The sequence below is a fragment of the Melanotaenia boesemani genome, chromosome 23, assembly GCF_017639745.1.
Source record: "Melanotaenia boesemani isolate fMelBoe1 chromosome 23, fMelBoe1.pri, whole genome shotgun sequence".
Classification (NCBI taxonomy): Eukaryota; Metazoa; Chordata; class Actinopteri; order Atheriniformes; family Melanotaeniidae; genus Melanotaenia; species Melanotaenia boesemani.
The window spans coordinates 22,655,217-22,682,358 of record NC_055704.1 but is presented as its reverse complement, the minus strand read 5'-3'; the positions used below and the strand labels follow the sequence as shown (position 1 = coordinate 22,682,358).

The 27,142-nt window shown below is 39.8% G+C and overlaps 1 protein-coding gene across 1 annotated transcript in view; it reads right to left on the bottom strand.

The window, feature by feature from the left end:
- Window positions 1-27,142, bottom strand: part of sema3aa (sema domain, immunoglobulin domain (Ig), short basic domain, secreted, (semaphorin) 3Aa) — a 33,567-nt gene that overhangs the window by 5,582 nt on the left and 843 nt on the right. Inside the window, exons 2-14 of the mRNA XM_041977453.1 lie at window positions 13,174-13,334; window positions 11,817-11,879; window positions 8,273-8,392; window positions 7,435-7,525; window positions 7,224-7,343; window positions 4,771-4,913; window positions 4,518-4,632; window positions 4,338-4,407; window positions 1,986-2,130; window positions 1,674-1,893; window positions 922-1,013; window positions 788-829; window positions 411-568 (exon numbers count right to left, since the gene is read on the bottom strand). Of these exons, the coding sequence (XP_041833387.1) occupies window positions 411-568; window positions 788-829; window positions 922-1,013; window positions 1,674-1,893; window positions 1,986-2,130; window positions 4,338-4,407; window positions 4,518-4,632; window positions 4,771-4,913; window positions 7,224-7,343; window positions 7,435-7,525; window positions 8,273-8,392; window positions 11,817-11,879; window positions 13,174-13,334 (1,540 nt within the window). The remainder of the gene's footprint in view (window positions 1-410; window positions 569-787; window positions 830-921; window positions 1,014-1,673; window positions 1,894-1,985; window positions 2,131-4,337; window positions 4,408-4,517; window positions 4,633-4,770; window positions 4,914-7,223; window positions 7,344-7,434; window positions 7,526-8,272; window positions 8,393-11,816; window positions 11,880-13,173; window positions 13,335-27,142) is intronic.

Below are 27,142 nucleotides of genomic sequence, written 5' to 3'. Positions count from 1 at the left end.
ACTAACCTATATTGCTGGATTGTATTTCTTGAACATATGTGTATTTAATGGCTTCATTTTGTGCCTATGTGATATTCTGATTACATCCATGTTTGGGTGTTTTGGCATGCACTGTGTATCTGAGTCTATTTGTTCCTTTTTTTTATTTTTTAATTTGAATTTTCTGCATTTGCCAATAGGTCTGTGGAGGTCTGTATCAAGAGAAATTTGATTTCAAATCAGGACAAGTGGACATTTTGTAAAGCCAACTACAGCAGCTTGCAGGTGTGCTGATAACTCCCAGGTGTGACTACGTATAACAACATTATCACAAAGGCAGGATGTTACTGAAAGGAGCCGTGCAGGCTAAGCAAACCCTCTGAGGATAAATAAAGCTTTAAGAGGAGTGTTAAATGTGTCCAGATTCTTACCTCTTAGCAGTAGGAAAGTATCTGGAACACTCAGCACCGTCCCAGGCACAATAAGGGTCTCTGGCCAGGCAGCACTCGGCACAAGCTTTTCCATACACCTCGCAACGGTGTAGAGACATCTGTGATACACCCAGGGCTGAGCCAAGGTACAGCTGTTGCTGTGGGAGTAAGAGAAAAAGCAAGGATGTAAAATGAAAGGTTCCTGTGAGGGTTTAGCTGGAAACGTTCTTGCAGTGAGATGGTGGTTGTGGGTTTAGGTCTCAGTAGACACATTTGTTTTTGGATATCAATGTTAGGTCAAAAAGCCACAACCACTTGCTTATTGGTTTCTCTTGGACCTTTTGGATTAGTTACGATGTGCAAAAATGAGCTTTTACCTGCTTGGTGGACAGCTCCATGGCAGTTATGGGAGTAGGCTCCTGTACAAAAAAAATAGAGGCCATTGAACAGCACATCATTAAAAAAATCTGTATTTCTGTAATGTGTTACCACTAAGTTTTCGATGACATACCCTAAAGACAGTCATTTCTTCCAGCACAACCTCCTCTAGGTCATGCCAGCTCTCTCTGGGGATTGTCACCACCTTCAGCACTGTTCCCACATCTGAAGCACAGAATAAGTGAACATTTATACTGATCAAATATAAACTTTTTAGCTCTTTAACTTGCAGCTCTGGACATTCCTGATAGGTTTGGGAACTCCAAGCAGCTTTATTTCAACCTATCTGTCCAAGTCACATCATAGGCCTTCTCCACCACAGCTCATAAAATATGTTTACTTTAAAATTGTTCTAGCTGTTTGTAAAGGAAACATTTGAATTTTGTTGTTCATGCCCCGTTCAATCGGCTTGTGGGAAGGGGGGAGGACATAGAGACCACATGGAACTGCTGTGGTTGAGCAAGCTTGAGAAAAAATGAGGAGGTAGGGCAAGAGTCATGAGAAAAAAAGCGCAGAGATGTACTGTAACAGTGTGATTTCTTTACAGCGGTTTTGCCTTAAGGCACCAAAAAAAAAAAAAAAAAACAGAAATATCCCAGAATATCTGTGCGGGAAGGCATAAAAGTGCAGATTTCAGATGAATAATACTGTTGTGATTTTTTTTTTAAACCTTCCTTGTGTTTATAAAGATTTTATCTAACTTCTATTTTACATGTTTTTATTATGTTGTGATAAGAAATGAGTGATTAGTGATTGATTTTGACAATGTGTTAAAAACTTTAACACAAATGGACTAACCTGACAGGAAAAACGGGCCTACTGTACCTGTGCCAATGAACATGACATCATACTGCCCGTCCTCTGCTTCCACTCTATCCACCACCAGTTGGGAAAACTGGTAGTCCACATCGGTCCGTACCATGATCGGCCGTCCACCTATTGGGTGCACTGGGTTGTACATGGCAGGGTGACCTCGAGCAAAGGTGATGACATCATCAGGAAGGTCCTTGGTGGAGTCAAAACCACCAAATGTCTTGCTGGGGCACTAAGATTGAAAGTAAATAAAGTACACATGTAAGTAGACATTAAAAATGAAACTTCGCTGCTAAAACGTGTGCAGCATTTATAAAAACTCACAGTGCCAGGGCGAGGGTAGGGTACCCGCCCTTGGAAAGGCACCCACTGGTAGTTGGGTCCATCTCTGTGGGCGTAGGGACCCAGGAAAACCCTCCTTATGTCTGCCATGTTATACATACACACTGCTGAGCCTTTGAATATGTTACTGTGGAAGGAGAAAGAAATGCAGAAAGGGTGAGAGGATGAAGGGAAAAAAATGTAAAGATTAGGAGAAGAAGGGAGTGGAATAAAGACAGATGACAAACAAGGGGGATTCTTAAATTATTGGTCACCAGACACAGGATTAAGAGCTTGTGAAATACTGAGAAAGACAGCAAAATAACCCTTCACTGCACAAAGAGAGAGGGGAGCAAGGCTGTCATTACCTAAGTACAGGAATGACAGATTGGAACTTCTCTGATTGCTTCCAGCCTCTTGAGAACAGACAGGAATTTGGGCACTCCACCAACCACACAGGAGACCTGGTTTAGAGCGCATTTGAAATCCTGTCCAGTATTTTTGGCAAGCCTTTGCTTGAGCAGGCTTCAAGATTCAAACAGGCGAGTTGAAAAAAAAACAAAAAAAATGGGAAACTATGTTGATTTTTTTTCCAATTTATGCTCTATCAGGGTGAAAGGATTGGCTACATGATGACCCGTGAGTCATATAAGTGGAGGAATTGAAAAAGCCACACTACTATTCAAAGATTCCACATGCGTTATGGAGATTTTGACAAAGTAAGCTGCTTTTTTGCAATCTGTGCACACCATCAAGCCCATTAACCTCTGAACATGCATACAGGGATCTGTTTCACAGCTTTAAAAATGGGTAATTACTTGCTTTGCTTGATAAGATGCTCAGAAACCTGACCTCAAGCTTGTTCATTAACTTCCCAAGTGTCACCTTTTAACAGATGGCACATTTTCATTTGGGCAGCAAATCTTCTGCTATTGAACAATTCAAATGATTCAATAAGATTCAAGATGTCCTTTGTATTGCTGACTGCAATGGGAAGTTGTATCAGACTAATTAGGGATGTGGCTGGCATACACACAGCCGACGATATTCACTAAAGCATGGAAGATGAATGGATTAGCATTTGAAAATGTTAATTACAGAGAAATTCAATTAACTCCAGGAGCAAGAAAAGACACTCCAATATCTGTGCTTAGGAGGAAGGTTCACTATGTGTTTGTGCACACACACACACACACACACACAGGGGCACAATCAAACATTGATCTGTCAGTGGCAGCTTCTCTGTGCCTCATTAAGCAGTGATATTAAAAGCCGGTTCTTCTGTATCTCTGATCCATTCATCTCTGAAAACCGGCCACTTAGAAAACCAATTAAACCACTCTAATTCCCCAATGCACCATAATTGAATTTTAAAGTGCATGCATGTGTGTGTCTGTGCAACAGACGTGCTTATACATAGGTGAATGCCCGCCAACGCGCACCAACCTCCTGATCTGAATACAATCCAGAGAGCTGAGAAAAGCCATATGGGTCTAGTGATGCCAGGCGCCTGTCCGCATCACCTCTGCTTTATTCAGCACGCCTTATCATTAGCTGTGATTGATGGTGAAGTGTTTGTCCTCCTTTCAAATCCCTTTGCACACAGCATTGGACACAAAATATTCCCCCTCCTCCTCCTTCTTCCTAAAATGCAAATTCATCACCATCATGATAAGTGCCACCATCTGTGCCATTTCAGCTCACTTATCTGCCCTTCCCCATGCCTTCACCTCTCCACATGCTTCAATAGGAGCCACGCCCGGCCTCTGAAAACCCCATTCATGGCTGGGGCGGTGGCCAGAGAAGGAACCTGCATTCCTGCTAAGTGAATATCATGTTGCTCTCGCTCCCTCCTGCTCCCTAATCTGATTTCCCTACAAGCCTGCCAAGGTTTCATTGAAATAGGGGACAGGTAGTGAGGAATGGAGGATTCAGATAAAAGCAATCCCCATGCAGAGACGTGGGTTTCCATCGGAAGGTAAAGCAACCATAGGACACCAGTAAGTGGATTAAAGGAGCTCTGTATTGACAGAGGCCAGCTTGGTCACTCAGATAGCTGTGTCATTAAAAAAAAAAAAGCTTTAGAAATTATATTACAAAAGATGGAACAAAATGTGAAAGAATGAGATCTTGAAAACAGATACGGAGCAGGTGTTTTTCAGTTATAAAAGAAATACCTTGCCCAGGAGACATACCCAATAAAAATACTATATATCAACTCCTTCTGATCGCCTAGCAACAAATCAACAAAACAAATATGATACAACCAGCGTCTGTCACGCTATTTGAGGATTTAAGCCCTTGCATTCACACACTGGAGGTCAGGATAAAAAAAAAGCCTGTGCAGGACCATACCTGGATGTGGTGAATACAGCATAAATAACTGGATTCTTTGGATCCTTGGAGCTCATGAGAAACACATCCTCTAAAAATCAAACACAATTATGAGTGAAGGTTTTTTAGTGGCTTCTTAAAGAGAAATGTGAGATTGTTTTATCCATATGGAATCAAGGGGAAAAAAGATTAAATGCTTACGTAGTTCATCAAAGTGTGTGTCAATGCCATTGACCCCAGGTACTGAACACATGAGACGCGCCTTGAGGAAGGTGGTCCACTTGTTTACGAGGCTCCTGTGACCTCCCATGTCATTCTGCAACAGCATCAGCACATTTCCATGAAATTTACTTGCACATATACAAGGAAGAGAATCAGATCAACACAACATATATCTAAAAATCAGCCTTCTTGTTGTTTAAAAGGCTGATTGTGTTTAGTTGTGTGTTGTTACCTTACACAGTTGTCCTATCCTGGCAATAGTAGCCTTCCCGGTGTGCTCTCCATCCATAGCGTTCTCTTTAAAAAACAGGAAAATCTTGTCGTCCTCAGGGTTGTCACTCTCGGGGATCAAGTGTACACTGATGAACCTGGGGTCTAGAGAGAAAACATGAAAATTATTAAAATAGCAAATCTTTTTGTACATTAGTCTCAAAACCACCCACAACCCCAAATGACAATGTTTCCATCCAGTTTTACACCCCTGACACCAACCACTCAGCATATTTTCTGATCACAGCTCAGCAATAACAACCCCAGTCCTTTACACCATGCTATACAGTTTCTGACTTTACCTCGAGTGAAAGCTCCACATCCAAATCCTACATAACCCCTGTTTTTTTTTATTACATCCATCGCAAAATACACATGGCTTTAATTGTCCAGAATAAATTCATTGTGACTGTAAACGCGAGAGGAAACCAAAGCTAAGCCGAGGAGGAGTAGGGCAGAGATACCTCTGGATGTAAAAGAGGCATAAGGAGCGGGAAAACGTGGCTGCAGTCATTGAGGCGTCGTTGAGCGTAAAACGAGCCTGCGTCTAAAATCTTGGGAGTTAGCTAGGGAGAAACAAGCAGTGCCATGTTACACCTCCATGGCCGCTCAGGATATAGAGTAGCTGTGAAAAAGGAGAGTGTGGCCAAAGTGGGAAGCAGATTTATAAGTGCTGTGCGGGTGCGAGACCTCTGGTATGAATCATGTGTACCCCACACAGGTTGTATATGCTGAATATGTGCCGTTAAATCTGCAAGTTCATAAAATCATCTATGCATGCGATCACACAGAAAAATAGGCCGCTGGTAGTGTTGTCAAATGCTGAGGTTGTTAAATTCATCACGTTAAATTCCCAACAAAAGACGCACTTTATTCAGAGGAGGTATAATCCAACATCCATGCGAGTGAAGGAGGCATTAACAGGTGAGGAAATGTAAATAAAATCCATGAATATAAAGCAACCAGTGTCAAAACTACTATTTAACCCTAAATCCTTTTAGAATAATCTGCTATTACAGATTCATTCCCAAGTTTCTCTATAGCTACATTTGAGCACCATGTAACCTTGTTGATAAAGGCTCAATAGAATATCCCCACCCTGCTAATCCATGCAATTACAAGCCTCTCTTTGTGAAAAAGGCGCTGGATTTCGCCGAGCCGAATGACGACAATCCCCAGTGTATTTTTTGAACAAGGTGAAAGATCGATGGGGATTAACGTTATTAACAAAGGCTTCCCCCTTTTAAATGGCCGTTATTGATATATCATAGTAATCAGCAATGCAGAGACCAGTGTTTGTGATTTTTGACGGTGCTGGGGGGGAGGCAGAAGAGTTGGGAGGAATTTGACCCTGCTACAGGAAAACAGCTGAGAGCGGATTAGTTCTGTGGGAAAGAGGGGGAAAAGGGATGGCACAGCTTGAGGGAAAGGTTCAGACTGACCTTTTGTGGCTTCCTAAGTCCTCTGCGGTGCCGAAAGATATCCAGACAGACTGAACAGTCAATAACCCTCACTTCAGCTCTAATCTTACAAGCACAGGCAAATCCAGTGACTTTTTGAATGGACTCTGATATCTGATGTCTGCACATGAATGGGAATGATTGGAGACTTAGGAGAGAATTTGATGCTTCAATGTCTGGTGAAAAGCTCAGCACTCGTTTCTTCAAATAATAGCCTGTGATAGAGGTTTACCTCCAAATTCTACTGAGAAATAACTAAAATTTTACTCAAAAAAACAATTTTTTCTTTACTTTTTATTTATTTCATTTATATATTTATGTTTTTAACCAAAAAACAAATCAAAGAGATAAAGAAAATCCATGGGACTGCGGATAGAAAAAAGTATTTTTGCTACATCTGGAATATTTACATCAATCTTCGTATGTAAGTTAATATGCACTGTCCATTTAAATAAATAATTAAATCTAATCAATTAGATTTATTTCAGAAAATATACAAAAACTAACAGTGAAGGAAAAAAGTAAAACTTTTCTCTTTTGTTGTCAAATCCTTTAAATAACAGAATTTTCTAAAATATTTAGTTTTTTCTGTTGAATTTAATAAAATATTTTTGTGGTATTGTTTTATTTCTCTCTTTTCTGATATTGTGATGTGTTATTGTTTATGTTGATGTCTGTTTTTTTGTTTTTGTGTTTTGTAAAATTTGTTCTAAAAATTTTATTTTGGTCTTTTATGCTGTTTCTAAAATTTAGTTGTGCTTCTAGTTTTGTTTTTGCATTTACTAAAACGTCTGCGTTATTTAAGTTTGTTTAAAATAAAGGCCAACTTAATGAATCTTTTTGGCTTTTTTAAAAACCTTGAAAAGATGCCATTTATTCTAGTGATCCCAAATTAAGCCATGTGGTATCTAGAAAAACAGCCGCTTTATTTTCAAGAGGAAATACTATATTTTACCATTCAGCCATCTTGAATCATGTTGCTCCGTTCTGATTGGATGGTGATCCCCCAGTGTACGAAAAATAGCAAAGTCCCTTCCCATGAAATCAGCAGATGTGCCAGAGTACAGCTCTCCATCTGCCAGAGAGAAGTTATAGTCAGACACAAATGATCAGCTCCAAAGCGAGAGGTGCTTCCTGAAACTAATAAAAGCAGTGATCAAACTCACCAATCAGAAGTGAGGCTGAGAGCATTTTGGGATCATAGGGGCTTTTCCCACGGCCGTTCTCAAATTGTGGAGCCAGTCGAAAGATGTTGTCCTACGGTAGAAAGGTCAAAGTTCAACATGAGGTCAGTGAAAGTCACATTAAGCCTGGTTAAAGGTACATTTATAGCCTGTGTTTCAAGTTGCAATATATTCTCATTATTGCATGCTATTTTGGGCTGGGATGCTGAACAAATTCAGCCTGACAATAGCAATGAGTGATTTTTTATTTATTTTAACACTTCTTAGTTCCTGGAGTTAAAAAGAAATATCTATAGTTAATGAGTAAAGTAGTATAAAAGTAGATAATACCTCCTGCATCTAAAAAAAGAAAAAAGAAAGTAACAAAAGGGAGATCCAGCTTTCCATCAACTACTTTCAGCTCGAGTGAACACACACAGGGTCGGCTATACGTGCAAACACTCACTCTCCTCCCCTTTGTCTGTCTGCAGAACCCATGCTGCTACATTGATTAACCTGTAGACCTGTATCAAGATGACTGATTAAACTTCTATGTAAGAGGGAGGTTGTTTAATATCCGACAGCTGTAATTGAACCTTGTGGTGACCCTTTATTTTCCCCTACTTCTTTACACGAAAGAAAACATCAGTGGGAAGATAATCGATGAACACTGCTGCGCTTGACTTTTCTTCCACGTTTCCGTTCATTCATTAGGGTACAATAGCACTGGTGTCACATTTACTGGCAGTTCAATTGAGAGCTAAATTACCTTTTGCATATATATAACTTATTTTAAAAAACACTATATTTAAATACATTTAGGTGACGAATGTATTATTACCTCTGCCCGCTTGCCCATTTCCAGATAAGCGCAGATGGGGTGGAAGGCTCCTGTGCCACAGATGTACAGATGGGTCTGGTTGTATGATTGAAGAACCCGAATGAAGTTGGAGCACTCTTTCTAAATAACAAACAACAAACAATTAGTCTAAAACTTCATACAACAAAACAGATATTTTTTTAATGTGATAACTGTCTCAGTTTAGGTTGTAATCTAACCATTTTGAGACTTGCAAAACAAATGACATGAGCTTGCACATGTTAGTTGACATCTCATTTTGGCAATTCTCTATTTTCTTTTTCAAAAGTGGAGCTCATGTTTTCACATGAAGAAAAAAAATGGGGAAATTCAGCTGAAGATCTAAACTAATATAATGCAGAGCATCACCAGGCTTAGAGAGAAGCGTTGTTGAAATTCCATTTTTAGCAGGGACTTTCCAGTTGGTTTGGAAAAGACTTGTGAAACAGAGTCTGCTTCAAGGAAATCCCACCTGTAAGTGAAATCATGCAAATCTGCTGCAGATCTTTTTAAAGACCCATATGTTTGAATTTAGTGAGGGTATTTGGGTTGGCTTTCCTCTACATGTTGATAGTCCCAGTGGTGTGAGACTGTTTATTAGAACGCTAATCAAGAGGATTGGTTAATGTAGGAGGGTTATTAGCAGTCTCGAGGAGGTAATTTGGGCACATGTGTTTAAAAGATTAAACTTGGGTTTGCCTAATTATGAATACATGCTGAAAACAAATAGGTACACATTTGCAAGGAGATTTGGAAATGCAACACACATCACATCACATTACATGACAGCTAAATTACCCCCTTTTTTTCTTTCTCGCCTCAACACATGTATCTGTGCTAAAGCTTTGATGATGTGATGATGTCCTTCCTATGAGACGTAAATGGATGCAGGGCATCAGGTTGGTGTGATGACATTTTCCAGCACAGCTTAAATTAACTCTGGGATTGCAAACTGCAAACCTTTTCCAAAACACAGACTTGTCTGTTATTATTCAAAAGGTCATAAACTTTCAGCATTGACTGTTTCTCCTCCTTAGTAATCTGCTTAAGGGGAAAGTTTGACATTCTTATTTGGTTTCTTGCAAGGAATTGGATGTAAAAATCAGAGCAATCGCTCCGTTCAGCAAGAGAAGAAAAGCTGGCTAGCTTAACTTCTTGGTTAGCTTGTCAGGGACCTTCTAAAGGTTGCAAAATGTGTTTATGGTTTCACTGTTTGGTTTAACTAATTGTACGGCTTAACCTACACAAAAACTATATGTAAAAATGATCACTTACAGTTTTTTGGGAGGTTAGAGGATGGAACATTTAGTTTGGAAGAAATATTTTAAGTTAGCTAAAGTTAGCATAACTTCATACCTCTACCCTAAGCAGTGATGGGATCTTTTGTCCTAAAATACCTGAGGACATAGTGTATATATTTTGCTTAAACATAACCAAAAAGCAAATATAAGAAACACCTGCATTATTGTGCAAATGATAGATTATATTAAATGTAGAAGAAAATGAGTCCAACACATTACTCAGGAGACATTGTTGTCAAAAGGCAAATACTTTAGCATCAGGCTAGCAAATGATGCTAAGTTATGTGAGTACTGGTGATAATTTTGTATGTCTCACATGAACATAGTGTTGATTTTATAGTCCAGCTCTCATAAGCAAATGGTTTAAAGCTTCCTAAAATGTTGAACTACAAGTCTATACTCTATTTTAGAATATTATCTGTAAAGTGTGACTAACATTTTGCTGTAGAACGCTAACTGCCTGTTTTCCCTCCACTGTTCAACACCTTTCACCATTCATGTTAACATTAACCCACAATCCATACAACGTCTACACATGTCAGCCACAGGACGACTGCTGACTTCTAAGAGAATGACAAAACTTGCATGATGCCTTGCAGCTGACTTCAACACTGCTTGTGCATCGGCGCGACTATTCAGCTTTAATGACTTTACCCTCTGTTTCCTACTGTTGAACTGTGAGAGCACATTTCCCTTTCCACATCATTCTCACGCCCTTCTTATACACCTTTCATCAATCCCTATAAACCCTCCGTGGTCAGCTCTGCTAAGCATCTTAAATGGTTGTCTTTGTTACTCATCAGCTATGTGGTAGGTAGGGTGCACCTAAACACTGACAGGCGTTAGTTATGGTCACTCAAGTGCAGCTGTGTGCTGCTCTCAAGTGAAAAATGATCTCCTCGATCACAAACCATGACATTAAATGAAAACCAAAATACCCAGCGAGGATAAATGAATCATTATTGGATCAAATTAATCACTCTTTGGAATGGGCATTAATGTTGTCTCTCCATCAGAGAAATGGGTGGACAGATTTGTACATATCTGAGTAAGTTGAGTGAATTTGGAATAAAATTTGGGTTTGCTGTTTGACTCCAGAATATGGACTTGAAATGTAGGATAATTATTGGATTATTATGTTTTGTTCGTAATAGCTGGGCAGCCGATCAGAAATGACATCAGACAGTTCAACATAAAGCTAGAGTTGAGAATCTGAACTATTGGTTCAGTGGATCAAAATGCAACAACCAAGACCATGTTACAGTCACTCTGCTAGTAGGAGTGATAAAGCTCTCAGGCATTTGGAGGGAGGGACGGGGGGCAGCTGTTACATTTGCTTCATGGCTGTAAATTGTGGTTTGGAGAAATGCATCACTTTGAGAGCTCTGAATGCTTTAGTAATGTCCTAATCAAGGCCTGTGGATGCAGTACTCTGTCTCTGCTCTCACCGCCTCATTTTCAAGGGTAAACATTTTCACAGCACGCAGCACAAAGACCTCATCACCGTATTTTCTGTAATTCTACTCTTTCATCCATGTGGAGGAGTAAAGGTGTAGCGCTCCATGTGTAGTCATGACTTTGACCAAAAACCCAAAAGCCGACATTGAAATGGACCCCAGTGGCATTTCTGTGATTTAAAATGATGTATGTAATTCTGGATAATCCTAAAACCCTGCAGCCCTGCACTCCAGACTCACCCAGCCATGAAATTGAGATCAGATACAACATGCAGAGGGCATTTCCAAACAGCAACACAAAGATGAGATACACTAACAGAATTGTGCACACAAACAAAGCCAGTAGCATACAATATGTGTTCAAGCAGAACAGGGCATGTGAGCTAACACACTGCCAGATAACAAGAATTCAAACAATACACTCCCACTTAAAATGCACACAAGCGCATGCTCTGAGGCAGATACATAAACATGCTCCCAAAATTAAACTGTATATTAGAGGAGCAAATAACCTCTGTGTCATTGTTCTTGTAACACTGACAATGGAGCACTGCTTTTATCAGAGTTCATTTCCCACCTCTTTGTTTCTGAGCTGCTGAACAAAGACAGTTACCGTATGTCTACTCTATAGTGTAATTAAGACATTTCTCTGAAAATTCCTGACATATCAAAGGAAAGAGAACCTATATTGCTTTTCTTTAGGTTACAAAGAGGCAAACACTGCCTGCAAGAGTTTAAACCATGATGCCATCGTGAATGAGGACTTACACCGAGGTCTTTTCCTGCCCACTTGCATTCATCCCTCTTGGAAGGAGTGGCGGGCCAGGCAATCTGTGCAAAAGAGAGGAAGAGAAATTCACATTACAGGTGGTGGAGGTGAAAAGGAAGACTAACATGTTGCTTTATGAGACAAATGCCACAGTTGCCAGGAGGTAGTGAGTCAGAGTGAATCAGAGTGAATCAGTGGAAAGAAAGACTAAATTTGGATTTGTCATCTTAGCACTTTTAATCACTTTAAAGTCGTATTTCCAATTCTTGGTAATACCACCAAACCAATCTTATGTCTAGATGTGATTAATGAGGGATGGCCTTTTAGAAAGACATACAGATTAATTCCATTATAAATGCAGAAGAATTGTTTAGAATTTATTAATGTGAAATTTAAAACATGTTGAATATGTTGCACTTTTTAAAAGAAAAAAAAAAACCCCACAGAGCTCATGTTTAAATTTAAGCTTTAAAGAAAGCAAAAAAAAAAAAAACAACTCCCATCTAACAGTCCACATAAGGCTGCACTTTTCCCTTCAAATATAAAAAGAAAGCAGCATTTTAAATCGTTGTTGCGGAGACCAGTCTCACTGTCATCCATCTGAGGCCCCTGGTGTCACATGAATTATTAGCACACATGCAGAATATGAGTGTGCATGTGCGAGCTGTCATAAATAAGGGAGTCATTATATGAAAACTGGGCTATAACACAGTACAGTTTTTTTTTCTTTGCTGCTGGCCACACAGATGTCGATACACATTGGAAATGTATGCACATGCATGTCTATGCATTATAATGTCCATATAATACACAAGTCCCCATTCTATTCCTTTACTTTATCTCCTCTCCAGATCAGCTGAGTTTTGCTCTCGTAGGAATATGCATTTCTCATTTTATGGTAATTAGATTAGGTTTGCTGAATCACAGCTTTTTGGCCTTTATCTTCTAATGATGCACAGATTACAACAAAAGACCGACAGGAGAGAGAGAAAAAAAGCACACTTCCGAGCCTAGGGCAAAGGAATTTAGGGACAAGCACCCTCTTTGCAATGACTATGCATTTTTCAGCACTTTCATTCCCCTGTGCAGCTCTCTGCAGCCTGCAGGCAAGTGCGTGTCAGTCTTGTGTGTCTATGATAGCAGGCCAAATCAGATAAAAAAGACTGTTAACCTAGTCCAGGTGGAGTAATACAATTACGGACAGCCGTGTCTAGCCCAAGCCAGACAGTGGAAGGGATAAAGGTAGGAGAGAAGTATGGAGTAATGGACTCCAGAAGCAGCAGGCAGAAGACAATGTATTCAGCTCTCACACACAGAGCCAAAATTTTATCAGAGGAAGTGACATCTGAGCTTCACCTGTTTGTTGTCTCTGTTGATATTGACAAGGTCAAAGGAGAAGATGTGGTCCTCTGCTCCGACCAGCAGCCTCCCTCGCTCTTCATCCAATAGAAAAGTGTCATAGCTAGAACTATTGGCCAAGCCATTGAAGGTGATGAGGTTACTGGACTCTAACATCTCTGGAAGAAGAGAAGAAGAAGGAAAAGGTGAACAGATTTGATCATTTTTGTAGGCAAAATACTTGCATATTTCAAATTGGTACCAGTGAATACATGAATCACACGTGTTGTTTTCTTTTAGCTCTAAATTATCATAACCAGTTATGATGACCTGTTGTAAGAAATTGCAATTAAGGAAATTTTATATTTCCTCAACATCCCCACACAAATATTTGCACACACTTGCATACCGGCACATGTCAGTCACATATACCGTGAGGCATTTTAAATGAACACAGCATGTCACAATCAGGGACTCAGTGCAGACTGCTCAGCCGTGTGATTTGCTGAATAATTCATATGGATTCAGGAGTACCGGAGACATTTTGTGTAAGGAAGTATGTGTGGGTGTATGCACCTTTCTGCAAATAGGTTTTTATGTAAATTAACAATAATGAGTCTGTGACTGCACATGTACTTGTGCAGAGTGTTTGATTCAGGGTGTAAAACGTCTAACAATATGTGACAAGGATAAGAGCAAACCAACACAATGCTTTACATATGCGGTAAAGTCAAGCCAGATCTCCAACAGCCATTAGATTTTAATTATTAAAGATGAGTTTTGGCAATGACATGAGCAACAGTAATAGACAAACAAGGGACTTCACTTCAGTTGACACAGGAAAATACATTATATTAATATATATATGAACAGCTTTTTAGACCATGAACTTTGGATCCATTTGCTCATGTATCAGTGAAAGTTGGATTTGAATAGGTGTTTATGTCCAAACAGGGACTTACTTAACTTCCAAAGCATCCACATTAGGATTATTGTGTTTCCCTCTTTTTTTAGGTTTATTAAATAGCTTTTCTTCATGGAAAAAAAAAAGTTACAAAGCTCAAAATCCACACCAAAAGAGTAATTCTCTCCCTCAAAGGAAATGGCTGCTGAAATGCCTCAACTGTAGTCCAGGCTTTTTTTCCAAGACTCAACAATGTCAAACCAGATACAGAGAGGACTCTGTGGGGACTGAGTGACCCTCCATCCCACCACAGAATATGACACATATATAAATAAAAAACTGGTCTGCCACAAAACATTTTTTACACCACAACCACGAAAAACATTTGCATAATGCCTGCCCAGTGGGTGTTGTAAAATACCGCGGTTGACAACGATCTTGACCGCACTCATGACATTTAACACAATTACTGAGTTGATAAAATCACATTATTATTGACTGAAAATTGGATTTTGTTGTCAAATTCCTTACAGTAACTTTTAGACTTGTTCCATCTCCTATTTTAAGTTTGAAAAAGGTTGGGGGAAAACATGTGCTTTCAATGTGCAACACAAGTAAAGTACACTGATGCATCAGCCTCAGTTCAGACATCATCATCAGTCATCATCAGAGTCATATATTCACACAGGCACAAGATAAAGAAATTTTCACAAGCAAGCACACAGAAAATATGTGTGTGTGTGTATATATATATATATATATATATATATATATATATATATATACATATATATATGCACAACGCACACACATGCAAGTGGGCCGTCCAGGGGATTGTGATCTCCCTGCTCTCCCTACAAAGCTCTGATTGACGGGCTGCTATAGGAGCCATCTGCGCCCACTCACAGTGTGTAAGATCTTGGACATCTGTGTCCACATAAAAGAAGGAAATGATTGAAGGGAACCCTGAGGAAGTGGGGTGTCAACCATTTCTGTGTACGAGTACCAGTGGGGTGGATGAGGGCTGTGAGAAGGAGTGGTCGTCACCTAATAAAGATGGTTGCAGCTCATCTACATCAGTTGGATTTTGCTTTAAGGCTAAGGAAATGGAGTGGGTGGATGTGGGCATGAATGGAGGTCTGTGGTCGAGAGTTTGTGTGAGAATTTGTAATGTACCACAGATGGGTTGAGCGTATGTGTGTGGGATTCAGTGTGTGTGTAGGTATCTTTTCTTCACTGACCATTTCTTCTACACTGACATCCTGCTTTTCACATCGACAGTCACTCCATAACTGCTACAACTGGAATGCTACTTCACAATGCTCAGATTACAGTGACAATGAATTTAATGTCACAGTGCAGCATATATTAGTAAAGTATGTAAACAACAGTTTGTGCAAATGTAAATGTTGCTGATTTTAATGTATTTCAAGAAACATAAAAGGTGAAATTTAGGGGAAAAAAAGTGTTAAAAGAGCAGTGCTCCAAAAAAATATTTTTTCTCTGGTTGAACAAAATGAAAGCTAGCTAACAATGCTGGATTTCTCAACTTGATGGACAGGCGAAGAGCAAGACTTGACGCTTCTGTAACAACAAATGAAACTGTGTGTTGTGTTCACTTTAGAAAGCCGGATTATTTATCTAGAAATTTTATGTACTTCCAGATGGGATGTAGAAGCTGGCAGAACCTGATGAGACTAACAGTAGATCCATGATGCAGCTGTTTCTACTGTATGTCTCCATCTGAATTTGGCTGCTAGGACACCATTGTAAGAAATGGAGAAGTACAGTGACAGTTTCCAATAGAAATGGGGACCAGCACTGTAAGTCTTATTTATTTAATTCTACTAGATTCTCTCAATTTTCTCATAAAATTTGGTTTTGTTGTTTTATGCATTGTGTAATATGGTTAATAACTCCAGCTCATGCTTGCACACCTCTGTTCTCTGCTCCCTTTTTAGCACTCCAATAACAACCACCTCTATTTTTTATTATCCTTTGATATGTGATGGCAATCTGGACATTAACAATAATTAGATGATGTCACTAGCTAAGCAGCAGTTCTTTTTGGTTTCCATCAAGCCATAAATTAAAATTTTCATTATTTCATTAATGCCCATGGGGTCCAAAGTCATAAGGCTTTGCTGTTTCTTGTGTAAGAATGTTAAAATTTTCTATATACGTGGCTTGCAACATCCTGTGCTGGTCCCTATTTTTCTCTTTCTCTTTCAAACCTTTCTGCTCTACCTCCCTCATGCCATGTAGCTGTGGAGGTGGCTTTGTGATCGCTAACCTGCAAGTTGCACTTTAAGAGGTGTCTTCAGAGGTGCTTTGTAACCTCATGGCAGCTAACAGATAGATGTCTGCTCTTAGTTTCCCAATAAGATGTGTCGCAGCAGGATCAGGAAATTAGTTCAAGAAGCAAGTAAGGAAATGTGATTTCCAGTTGACAGAATGCCAGGAGGTCTACTTGTGTTTCTGTAATGAAAAAGTGGAATGGACATGGCAGAAAGCCAATCTGGGCATAAAGATGGGAGCAAAATTAAAAGTAAACAATTTGGGGATATGTAAATGATAGCAAAAATAAAAAAAGACACTGAGACATAAAGACAAATGGTCAATGAGAAATGAAAAAAAAAACACAAGGCAAAAAGAAGTTTTCTCTTTCTTAAATTGTATTCCCTGCCTTTTTAGATTTACATGTGATTACCCTTATGATTTAAATGCAAGATGAGTCTAGCAGATGGTTTCAAAATCTTTCTGTCATGAGATGTTTCCTCTAAATGGGCCAAAGTTAAAAAATAAAATAAAAAGAGAGAAAAAAAATAACAGACATGCATCTTTTAACATGTGGTGATCTTTGACAAAGACAAGGCGGCTTGTGCACATGAAAACATAAAGAGGCTTTATCTGGGCTGGAATCTGCTGTGGTTTGGAAAATAGGAGGAACTGGGGCATGAGCACCTCAGGACCTCCAACCTAAACACAGACACGCTTGTTTGGAAATGGGAGCACAGGACAGCACACAGCTCATAGAAAATATACAAAATATAGTAACTAGGCAGCAAAGGACATGCAGATATACATTCAGTGAAGACAAATGACACACACACACATACACACACACATACACACACACACACACACACATATATATATATATATATATACATATATATATATATATATATATATATATATATATATATATATATATATTTATATATATATGCCTCAAAAAGCATCTTTTTTTATTTAAATGGATTTTAGTGGACAACTGAATCAAATAAAGGACATAGAATTAATATTGTTAACTAAGGCTCTAGTAATGTCTGGAAAAAAGCATTGAATTTCATTTCAGTTCCAAACAGTAGATAAAGAAATAGAAAATATCTCTGGCCTAAAATTAACAGACCTAAAGTTGAAGTGTCTTTTTAAGTTATTTAACTGACATCTCCAGCTGTTCTCTGATGAAGAGTCTACATGTTACAGTGCTCTTCATTGATAGGCATTATTATCTGATGGTAAGCCAGGCCGGGATTCGCCAGCATCAGCTTTGCGTGTTATTTTCAGTCTGGTCCTGGAGCAGAGGTGAACGTCTCCTGTTCTGACTGCAGCTGGAAGTGCTTTTGGATGGGGGAGGGGCCTGCGGAAGCGCTGCTCATTGAGAAGACGTAAACATGCTTTCATGTCAGTTCGGCAACATATTTCAATTAGATACAGTTTCCCATTATTTCATATTACTTTTCAGTTTTAATGAGGTTTGCTAGTGAAACAGCTGTAAAATCTACTAGTCATCAGACAGCCATGCACACATCTGTGAAGACTGATCAGGTTCAGATATCTAGTGAGAGTAAAACAGCCAAAAACAAGGAAGGGGTGTCTTCTCTAAATCCTTGTTGCTGTACAGATGTTGGAGGCAAAAGTTTGATCATTTATGGACCATGATTGTGGTGAGAGAAATTATGAACAAATCACAGCAGGACCCTTCACTAACAAAGTAGCTGACAGGTGGCAGAAAGCATTTATACTTCATGCAGGGGCGGGTCTAGAAAAGTTTTGATGGCGGGCCATGCAGGGGCACTGACCAGGAAAAGGGGGGCACAAATGATCTATGCTTTTTAAGGTCTTAATTTTATGTAATATTTAACTTATTGTTACAACTAAAGTGATCATGTAATGTAAAAACACCAAAGAAAACCCCAAATGAGCATTTGCTTACTCTTACTGTTGATACAATACAGTAATAGTAATTAACCATGATTAATTACTTTGTAAGCTGTAATTAATATCAATAAAAAATTTTAAATTTTAATTATATATATGTATGTATATACAGAAAAAGTAAGTTCAACATGAATCAAGGCTTTTTTGAAATGCAAACACCACACCTTAAGACCTCCATACATATATTAATATTGAGTCCAATGTGCACACTGCACTTGTTCTAACTGAACACACACACAAACACATGTCTTGTAATCCAATAAAAGTTTTTGCTTATGCAGCATGAACTAGTAGAACAGTGAGCACACTCAGCAGCTTTCACCCCGAACACAGTCCCTGGCCCCTGGACCCTCCAACACACACATGGATAGACACACAACCCCTCTTATGAATATGTGTCCATACACAAGCCACGTGCCCCTTTAACCACACACAGTCTGCTTACACCAGACACAGATGTATTTAAACACATATATGTATTTCGCTCACTTCAAACAGATTCACACACATGCACTTAGTTCTCTTCAGTCTCGACTTCCATCTTTCTGTCATTACACACATCCTCTGTCTGCTTTCTCTTATTCACACACTGTCAGATGTACAAAGGCATGCATGTGAAGATGCGAAAAATGTATTCACACCTTTATGCATACAAGATTCTGTGAGCACAGTAGTTTGGTTCAGTTTGTTCACCGAGATTAAAGGTGACATGCTACAAAGTGGTTATGCAAAAGTATGGTCATGCTGGTGAAATTTTAAGTTATAATAAGAACAATTCTTCAATGTTATAAAGCAACCGCTGAGGAGAAATATGTATTATAATTGTCATCTATTTAGGTTACTGTAGTAGACACATGTGGGAAGTAACAAAGCCTTCAACTTCCGCCTTTTGAGTTTGTCCACTAAACTTTGAAGTTTATTTTGGACCATTGTCCTGATCTAAAAGCCATCTCCTTCTCATCTTCTGCTATGGTAACGTTGGTTTGATGTTTTCTGAGATAAATCCTATTTTTTTTTTTATCATTGTTTCCTCTGTTGCTGGCTGCATCACACGTGATAGATCCAAACTGTGATAGACCCATACTTAACAGCTGCAGTGGTGTTCTTTCATGAAATTTTACACTGCTTTATTTTCCCCCAACATAACTTTACTCACTGGAGCCAAAACATTGGATTTGATAGTCATCAAACCACAACACTTCATAAAAAATAAATAAATAAATAAATAAAGAGACTGGGCTTGTTGAGATATTCATTAATAAATGTAACATTCTGGTTGTGGTGAGGATTCAGGAAATGTTTGCGTGTGATGATTCATCCATGACTGTCATATTTGCACAGGTGTGGGTACCTGGTAAAAAAAAACTACACCACCTATACATTCAAAGTCTTCTGCAAACAAAATCTAAATGCTTTCCTATCTTCTCCTAAAGAAGACAGTCTCCTGTTTGTGATAGGCAGCTGCTTCGTGCAGTCCGGGACTGGTTACCGTGGGGACAAAGTTCATGGAGTCAGGGTATTTATAAAGCTTTGAAATTTGCTTCACCTGGCCTTTTTAAATAATGACTGTAAAGGAGTCAAAAAGCTTAGTCAAAGTCATCCAGGAGCTTAAGCTTCCTTTACACTCTTATATTAAAAGCAACACAGTAATCTTAAGTAAAATATTGAAAGGAGTGTAATATCTTAATACCTTTAGGTTATCTACTGACTAAGATTTTAGCCATGGCTGCTATTGTTTTCAAGCTCTCCTCATGCACACATAATATTTGCAAGCATACAGCTTGAAACCAGCAAATACAAGAAATTCATTCACATAAATTACCATTAGTCCCTCTGTCACACTCCATTATGGAAAATAAGCCGCTCTTGTCTCACAAAGCTTTGAGGAGGAAAAAAAAAAACTACATTCAAAATTCAAGTGCAGTTGTCTATGAAGTACCCTTCACTCCCCCATTCTCCTAACAGGCAGGCATTTTAGACGCCTACATGCCACGCAATAGCAGAATAATGAAATTGCGTGAAAGAAAGGCGACAGGGCATTAAATTATGTTTATCTGAACGTGCGTATGTGCAGCTGTGCAAGTGTGCCTTTGAGTGACGTGAGACATAAAAGCCTCACAGCGGAAAACACTTGACTGAGATTCAACAGATAGAAAATATTCCATTAAATTATTGCAGCTCTCTTTGAGTGTTTCTCTTGCTTATATATACAGCGAACACTCAACAAGCAGAGGAGTTCTCAGTGTGCTAAGAAGGCATCTGAATGACACGTTTTACTTGCTTGTTTTTCTGTTCTACGACAGTTTTTGGATCCTGTGGTTTGTTGGAGCATAGAGGTTGTGTTTTGCTCAACTTATAATTTACTAATGCGAGGGGGAAGAAAAATTGTGGAAAATAGAAGCACAAAAAAAATAAAAATAAAAATAAATAAGTAAACTTGAGCAGCCAACTGCACAGCTCTCAAAGTCTAAGGCTCGTTTCCGAAAGCAAACACAACTGTGGTGACATGCCCAGTGGTTTAGTTTCTCCCTCTAATGCTTTCTTTTTTTTCTCTGTGTGTGGCACAGTGTGCATTTCGCTGCTCCCATGACGGCCACGGCCACAAAACGCAGGTGTGAGGTAAAAAAGACCAGACGGCCGGCCTATGGAAATCTGCTGAGAGCTTTCCTTAACAAAGTGTTCAAATATTATCTTAAGCTCAAGGATACCCACACATGCCTCAAAAGTTCACCTCCTCTCTCTGTTTCTCTCTAAGCACAGAAGCAGGTGTGGGTTGGTTTCCATGGTGACCATTTGTACAACACAACCTGGGCCATTGGAGTTCTCATTCAGGTGCGGATGAGCGACAGCTCTGACAGGAAACGCTCCAACGTAGCAGCATGTGTTGCCATGAACTCTACGACTGAAAGGATCTCCTGAGTGTTTTAATCTAAAATAACAAGTGTGTGATGAAAAAGTCTCTCAACTAAAGCTGCAACTAAAGCTTTATTCTAGAGTGAATCATAGCCATTAATAACATATTCTGTGTTGTAACTATGACTCAGTGCGAGTCCATGTATCATTGGGGCTAACAGGGAAAACATGACAACACCCCGAATCTTACTGATCCAACTCAAAATGCTTGATTTTGTTGTGCTCTCACGGCATTCCTGTTTCCCCGATGAGTAAGGAGGGATACAGTGCCAAGAGCACACTTTTCTGGACTATTTGACAGGATGTGAAGAACAGAAAGAGTAACAAACTAAAAGATAAAGGCAAAAAAAAAAAAAACTTAAAATCATGGATAATGACAGCACACTACAAGCGGTAACATGAGCACACATGAAAAATGCTCTCACAATACAAAAGCGGTCAAATATGGAACCATTTCATTAGTGTGTGTCTCCCCCTGTCATTGGACGCCGGGACCACAGACCAGCAGAGCGACCACAGACGGCTCGAGGCCTGGCTGTGCCTGCCGCAGATAGCCCACTCACACACCACTAAATGCTCGTGGTACAACCAGGCTGCTCTGTTTCTCTGGCTTTAGTTGCCTCTAAGAAAAAACACACATACAAATTCCCTTTTGCATGCAAATAAAATGACCGATGTGAACTCGTTCAGTTTGAATAAACAGGCAAAATGGGATGTGTGCGTCCAGGTACACACACACACTAACAAATCACAGTATCACTCCTGCAGAGAGAGGAAGATAGCAGTATCACTAGGCAGTTTTGATGGATGGAGTTTGAGAGGAACCAGGCTGTGGTTGTCGTGGTCATGTCTGGAGCCAGTGCCTGTTAGTGCAGCCTGTCAGCTGTACGGTGTAGCTGAATGTCAGCTCTGCCATTTTATTACAAATTAATGAGGCGAGCCTAGAGATCTGAATGTAACCCAGGCAAAGTGTGACAGCAAACACACTGAAGCGAAAGAGCCACTTGAAGACAAATCCACCGACCAAAACGCACATTCCAAGATCTTATTTTAAGGTTGCTTGTAGATTGTATGAATACAATGTGCTTTTTATTAAATTCATTTGCAAGTAACCATAATTTCTCTGTGCTATATCACACTATACACTTGTTGTTTTTTTCTCTTTTGTTTTGTTGACAGAAAATAAAAATTGCTGAGGGAAAGACCAAACATTTCACAACAAATTGAGCCATAAATTACTCAGATTTTAAGGCAATGATATTTGAAGTTGGCTGATTGTGACATTTACAACACTAACATTATGGAAGAGTTGGATTAAAACCACTGGGATTGTCTGTAATTACACTAAATTACAGAAAATCCTTTTTAAACAAAACAAGAAAATGGCGTGCTACTTTTGGTCATTTTCTGTTGTCTGTCAGTCCTTCTGTCTGTCTTTCTGCAGAGATGTCTCCATGATTTGTAACACGACTCGGCTCAGATTGAACGGTGCACCCTTTCTCCATCTGACTGACAAGACTTAGCAGGTGGTGAGACCCATTCATACCGTGGTACTTGCAATCTGCACCAGGCTGTAACTCAAGCCTCAAGTCCCAAACACAGATGCAAAGACACTGGATAGCATGCCCAGTGAGCATGCCCATACAAACGACTAAGTACACACATAGAAAAATGTAGTTTGAACATATACAGTTGCAATGCGCACACAGTTATCGCTGAACAAACACGAACTGCGCTGACACTGCTTCCTACTGTGGCATTTCGACTCTGATCATTTTTGTTTAAAACAAAAATTTTCCCAAAGCAAATCATGGCGTTTAATTTGAACATTTTGGAAGCAGGCGGAGGGAAATATGTTGCATTCCAAAATACATCTCGAAGAGGAAACCACAGACACGCAAAGCAAAGGTCATACAACTCACAAGTTCCATGAGGAGGAACGATAATACACTTTTAGTTGCAGTTTGCAATGAAAACAAGAGACAGATTTTCAACGCCTTTGATGAATAGCTTTAGGTTTTGCAAGCAGAGCTGTGTCATTGCACAATTATCTGTGGGGCAATGAGCGTTAGCACAAATACACACTTGCACAAATTCATTCCACCATCTTTCAACTTGCGGACTCGGGTGGTGGGAGCTTAACAAACTCTGTGGTTAAGTTTGTGAGCCTGGGCAAGGAAATGGATTACATTCAAGTTCAACATGGGGGCACATTTGAAAGGGAGGCAACGGCAAAACATCGGTTTTTACTACATGTATAGAAATGTTTCTGCGTGGGAGCAAAGATGAGGGTGGTTTGGTTTGTGTATGGGTAAATAGAGTTGAAAAGGAGGATAGACAAAAAAAAAAAAAAAGATATGTATCAAGTGAGCTGCAATCAAAGGGACGGGAAAAGAAGACACACACGTACACAGTCTGCTTGAAGATTGCACTTAGGGTTTGCGGTGTTGTGGTTCCTTGAGAAGCGATCGAGCTGCAGGAGAGGGAGAGGAAGAAAAGAACTATGAGAAAGATGGAGGCAGATATCTCCAAAGTTGGCACGCTGGGAGAACACCTTGTAATTATCTACATCCGCTCTGTCAGCCGCAGCCCGCAGAACGGACACACAGGGCAGAGAGGAACTGCAGGCACCATACTCGGATGCTAATTCACATATCAAAGAATGAATAGAAAGAAAAAAAACACCACACATACACACAGATTAGACAACACACATGTAAACACCCATAAGCATACAAATTCCACATATTTTCATACGCAAGCAGGCACACCCACCCACACACACATGTATACACACAGTCTTATTATGGGGCTCAGTCCAGACTGCTCTGAATGTGGTTCAACACCAAGTATCTATTTTGAAGGCTAGTTCCAGATTCCTTGTTTCTTTCTCAGTCTATGTTTGCATACACAAACAGGGTCAAGTTTAGTAATTTCCCACATGTTCCCCTTTACTTTTTGCATGGCTATGAGATGTATGTGCATGTATTGACCTTTAGGGGTCAGTGTTACTCCTGATGGCTACTTACGCCACATGTGAGAGTGTCGTTCATTGATTTGTGCTCAAGAATGTGATTGTGTGCAGGTATGCATTGATCCATGAGAGTATATCATCAACCATGTAATTCATATGAGTAATACTGTTGTGCTGCATTGTTCCAGTGTAGTGGTGACCGTTTCAATGTGATGGGATCAATTCTTTAGGATGGTAACTCACTTTTAGTAGGAAGTCAGTCCCCTCTGAGTTTTTAAAGTCTCATTACACAGAAATTTCCACCAGTTTTTCACTAAACTTTCATTATACCTTCATGTATATTAGTCAAGGTGAGATAACTAAGCACCATTTCAGTCTCAAGGAGAAGAGAAAATCATTAACCCTTGTGATCATGTCTCTGTCCCGCTTGAAGCCGCAACCTTTTAGCTGAATGTCTAACTGACCCAACTGGGAAATCATTTACTCTCCACTTGCTCTGCCAGCTGTCCCATGAGAGGTCATTTTATCTACCTGTCTCCATTTCTAAGTCATTCTCTGTAGCAAACTGCTCACTCTGCAGTCATTTGGCTGTCCTCTCCAGAAAAATCGCTCACTTCTTTCTGAATATCGGTCCCTTGTGGGCTTGTCATCGGCTCTCATTTGAGAATGATTTCATGGGACTCTGCCTGCATGCTCTGTGTTTATCTGACTGACCCAAAATCACAGGCCCTGCTAGCTGTTGAGAGCGTCCTGGGAGTCAGATTGTGATGGCCCCACTTCAGGACCCCACTCTGGAGATTTGCTTGTTTGACTGTCCTTCCCAGGAGGATTCCTCCCTGTTGTTTATTTGACTTAATTACTATGCTGTCTACGCACAGGGAGAGGGGATGAGTGACACTTCACTTAACAACCATCCTCCCTTCCTTTTGCGTCATCTACTGTATATGTGCCAGCTTATCCTTCATTAAAGCAAATCTCGTCCCTTTCGTCATCACTGCCACCATCCTCCACAATGTGGGCGTTAACTGAGCATTGTCTCCTGACAGACATCCAGACAGCCTTCAAACACCTGTGGGTCCAATACAAGAGACACCAGCCAGCATCGGGACACAAAGAAAGTGACATATGATCCCTTCTCAGGCCTTTTTACGCCCAACGTTCATGTTCATACAAATAAAAGCACAAGACAATAACCAGCACACTAAAAGATTTCGATTTGTGAGCTCACACACGAGCACGTGCACAAAACCAGGTGTCTAATTATATGAGGACACGCAAGGCCTGACACATTTTTCCTGCGCTAAAACACACACATACACACACATGCCAAGACACCACTTACAGTCTAGGGGGATGAAATCACAAGAGAGGGTGTTGAGTCCTCACACTGAGACGTAGCAAGAACATTTGCACAGACACGCACAAAAACACACACAGAAACACAAACAACATGTACTTTTTGCAAAAATAGAAAAAAAAAAAGATCAGTAAAGTACATCTATTGAGGCAGGATGCTATTTGCAAGCAGACCTGCTCTCTCCGTTTAACGATGCACATCCATCACTCGTACAGTCAGTCAATACACACTTTGATGCTAGATGACATATCTGTTGTCTGGCACTGTTGTCAGCACCGTGTTCACTTGTCAGACTGAACGGCGGAGAGGATCACAAAAGGGGGCAGGAGGGAACTATATTCACATTCTTTAAACAGATGGCTGCGTGAAGAGGGGATGACATTTTCCCATCGTGCCTAAAAGCTTTGTTCCGTGTGAGCTGACATGATGGAGCCCATGGGATACATGACTTGCAGCAGGTAAGTTCAACTATGATTGTTTCCTGCTTTATTTTCTTCACATGGTGAATAAAAGTCATTACACTTTCTATCACACCATGCCTATCACACTGTCACATTTTGTCAGGGTCAGTCACATTTTTGTTTTACGTTGAGAAAATACAGTCCTACTTATTTGGAAGCTGAGAGGGTAATAAAGGAAAATATACTACCCTCAAAATTACAACTTTCCCTCCAGCTAAAGAATATAGCAGGCCTCTAACTATAAGTTATGCTAAATGTCTTGTCTAAAGATAGAGAATGAATTGGTGACAATCATATACACTCCTTGTTTAAGACAATCATTTGATTCTCTTTCAATATGAATTAAAATGGTCTAAGGAACCAAAGCTTTGGGTCACAATCAAACAAGCACAAGTAGACTTTCGACCGCAAATCAGCCTGTTCATAAATTTTCAAGAGGGCGTGATTTGGTGAACGGGACGAAAATAAAGAATTGAGAGACCACACTCTGAGCTATATACTTTCAGTTAAAAAAAAAAAATCCCAAAATATGGCAAAAATGTTGCCAGTTATTTCTGGCCAAGATGAAAAGTCTGCTATTACAAAGAGCCTGATTTAGTGTAGGGTGTGAGAGAGGAGACGAGACGGAGAAAGAGAAAGAGGGAGGAGGAGAGGAAGAACCGGCGCTCCGCAGTCTCCCCTCAAAATAACACAGAAGGAGAGAGAATAACATGTTTGCTAAATACGTCAAAAACTTACACGTGCACAATTAAAAGGGAAAAAAAGGAAACTTCTGCACACTCTCCAGCATTACCAGAAAATATGCATTTTAGACTCTCCAGCTGTTAGATCCATTTAAGATAAGAAATCAAGAAACCTGCACAGACCAGAGAATAAATGAAGAAGGGCTCTGTGTCATTACAGAAGCAGACCCCCTCTTTTTTTTGGAGGTTTTGGGACAGAAGCCATTAAAACAGAGGCTTTGCTGCCTGTTTAGAGCACTTAACAGGGCTGTACAGTACTAGCAAAGGGGGACAGAACAGGGGGAAAATTGATACAAGGGCCAATAATATTCATTTAACTTCAGTCAGGAGCCCTTTCACAACATATGGAAACAATTAGTCTATTTGTGTAGAGAATAGTGAATTCTAAGAGACAGGCAGTGTGAGGGA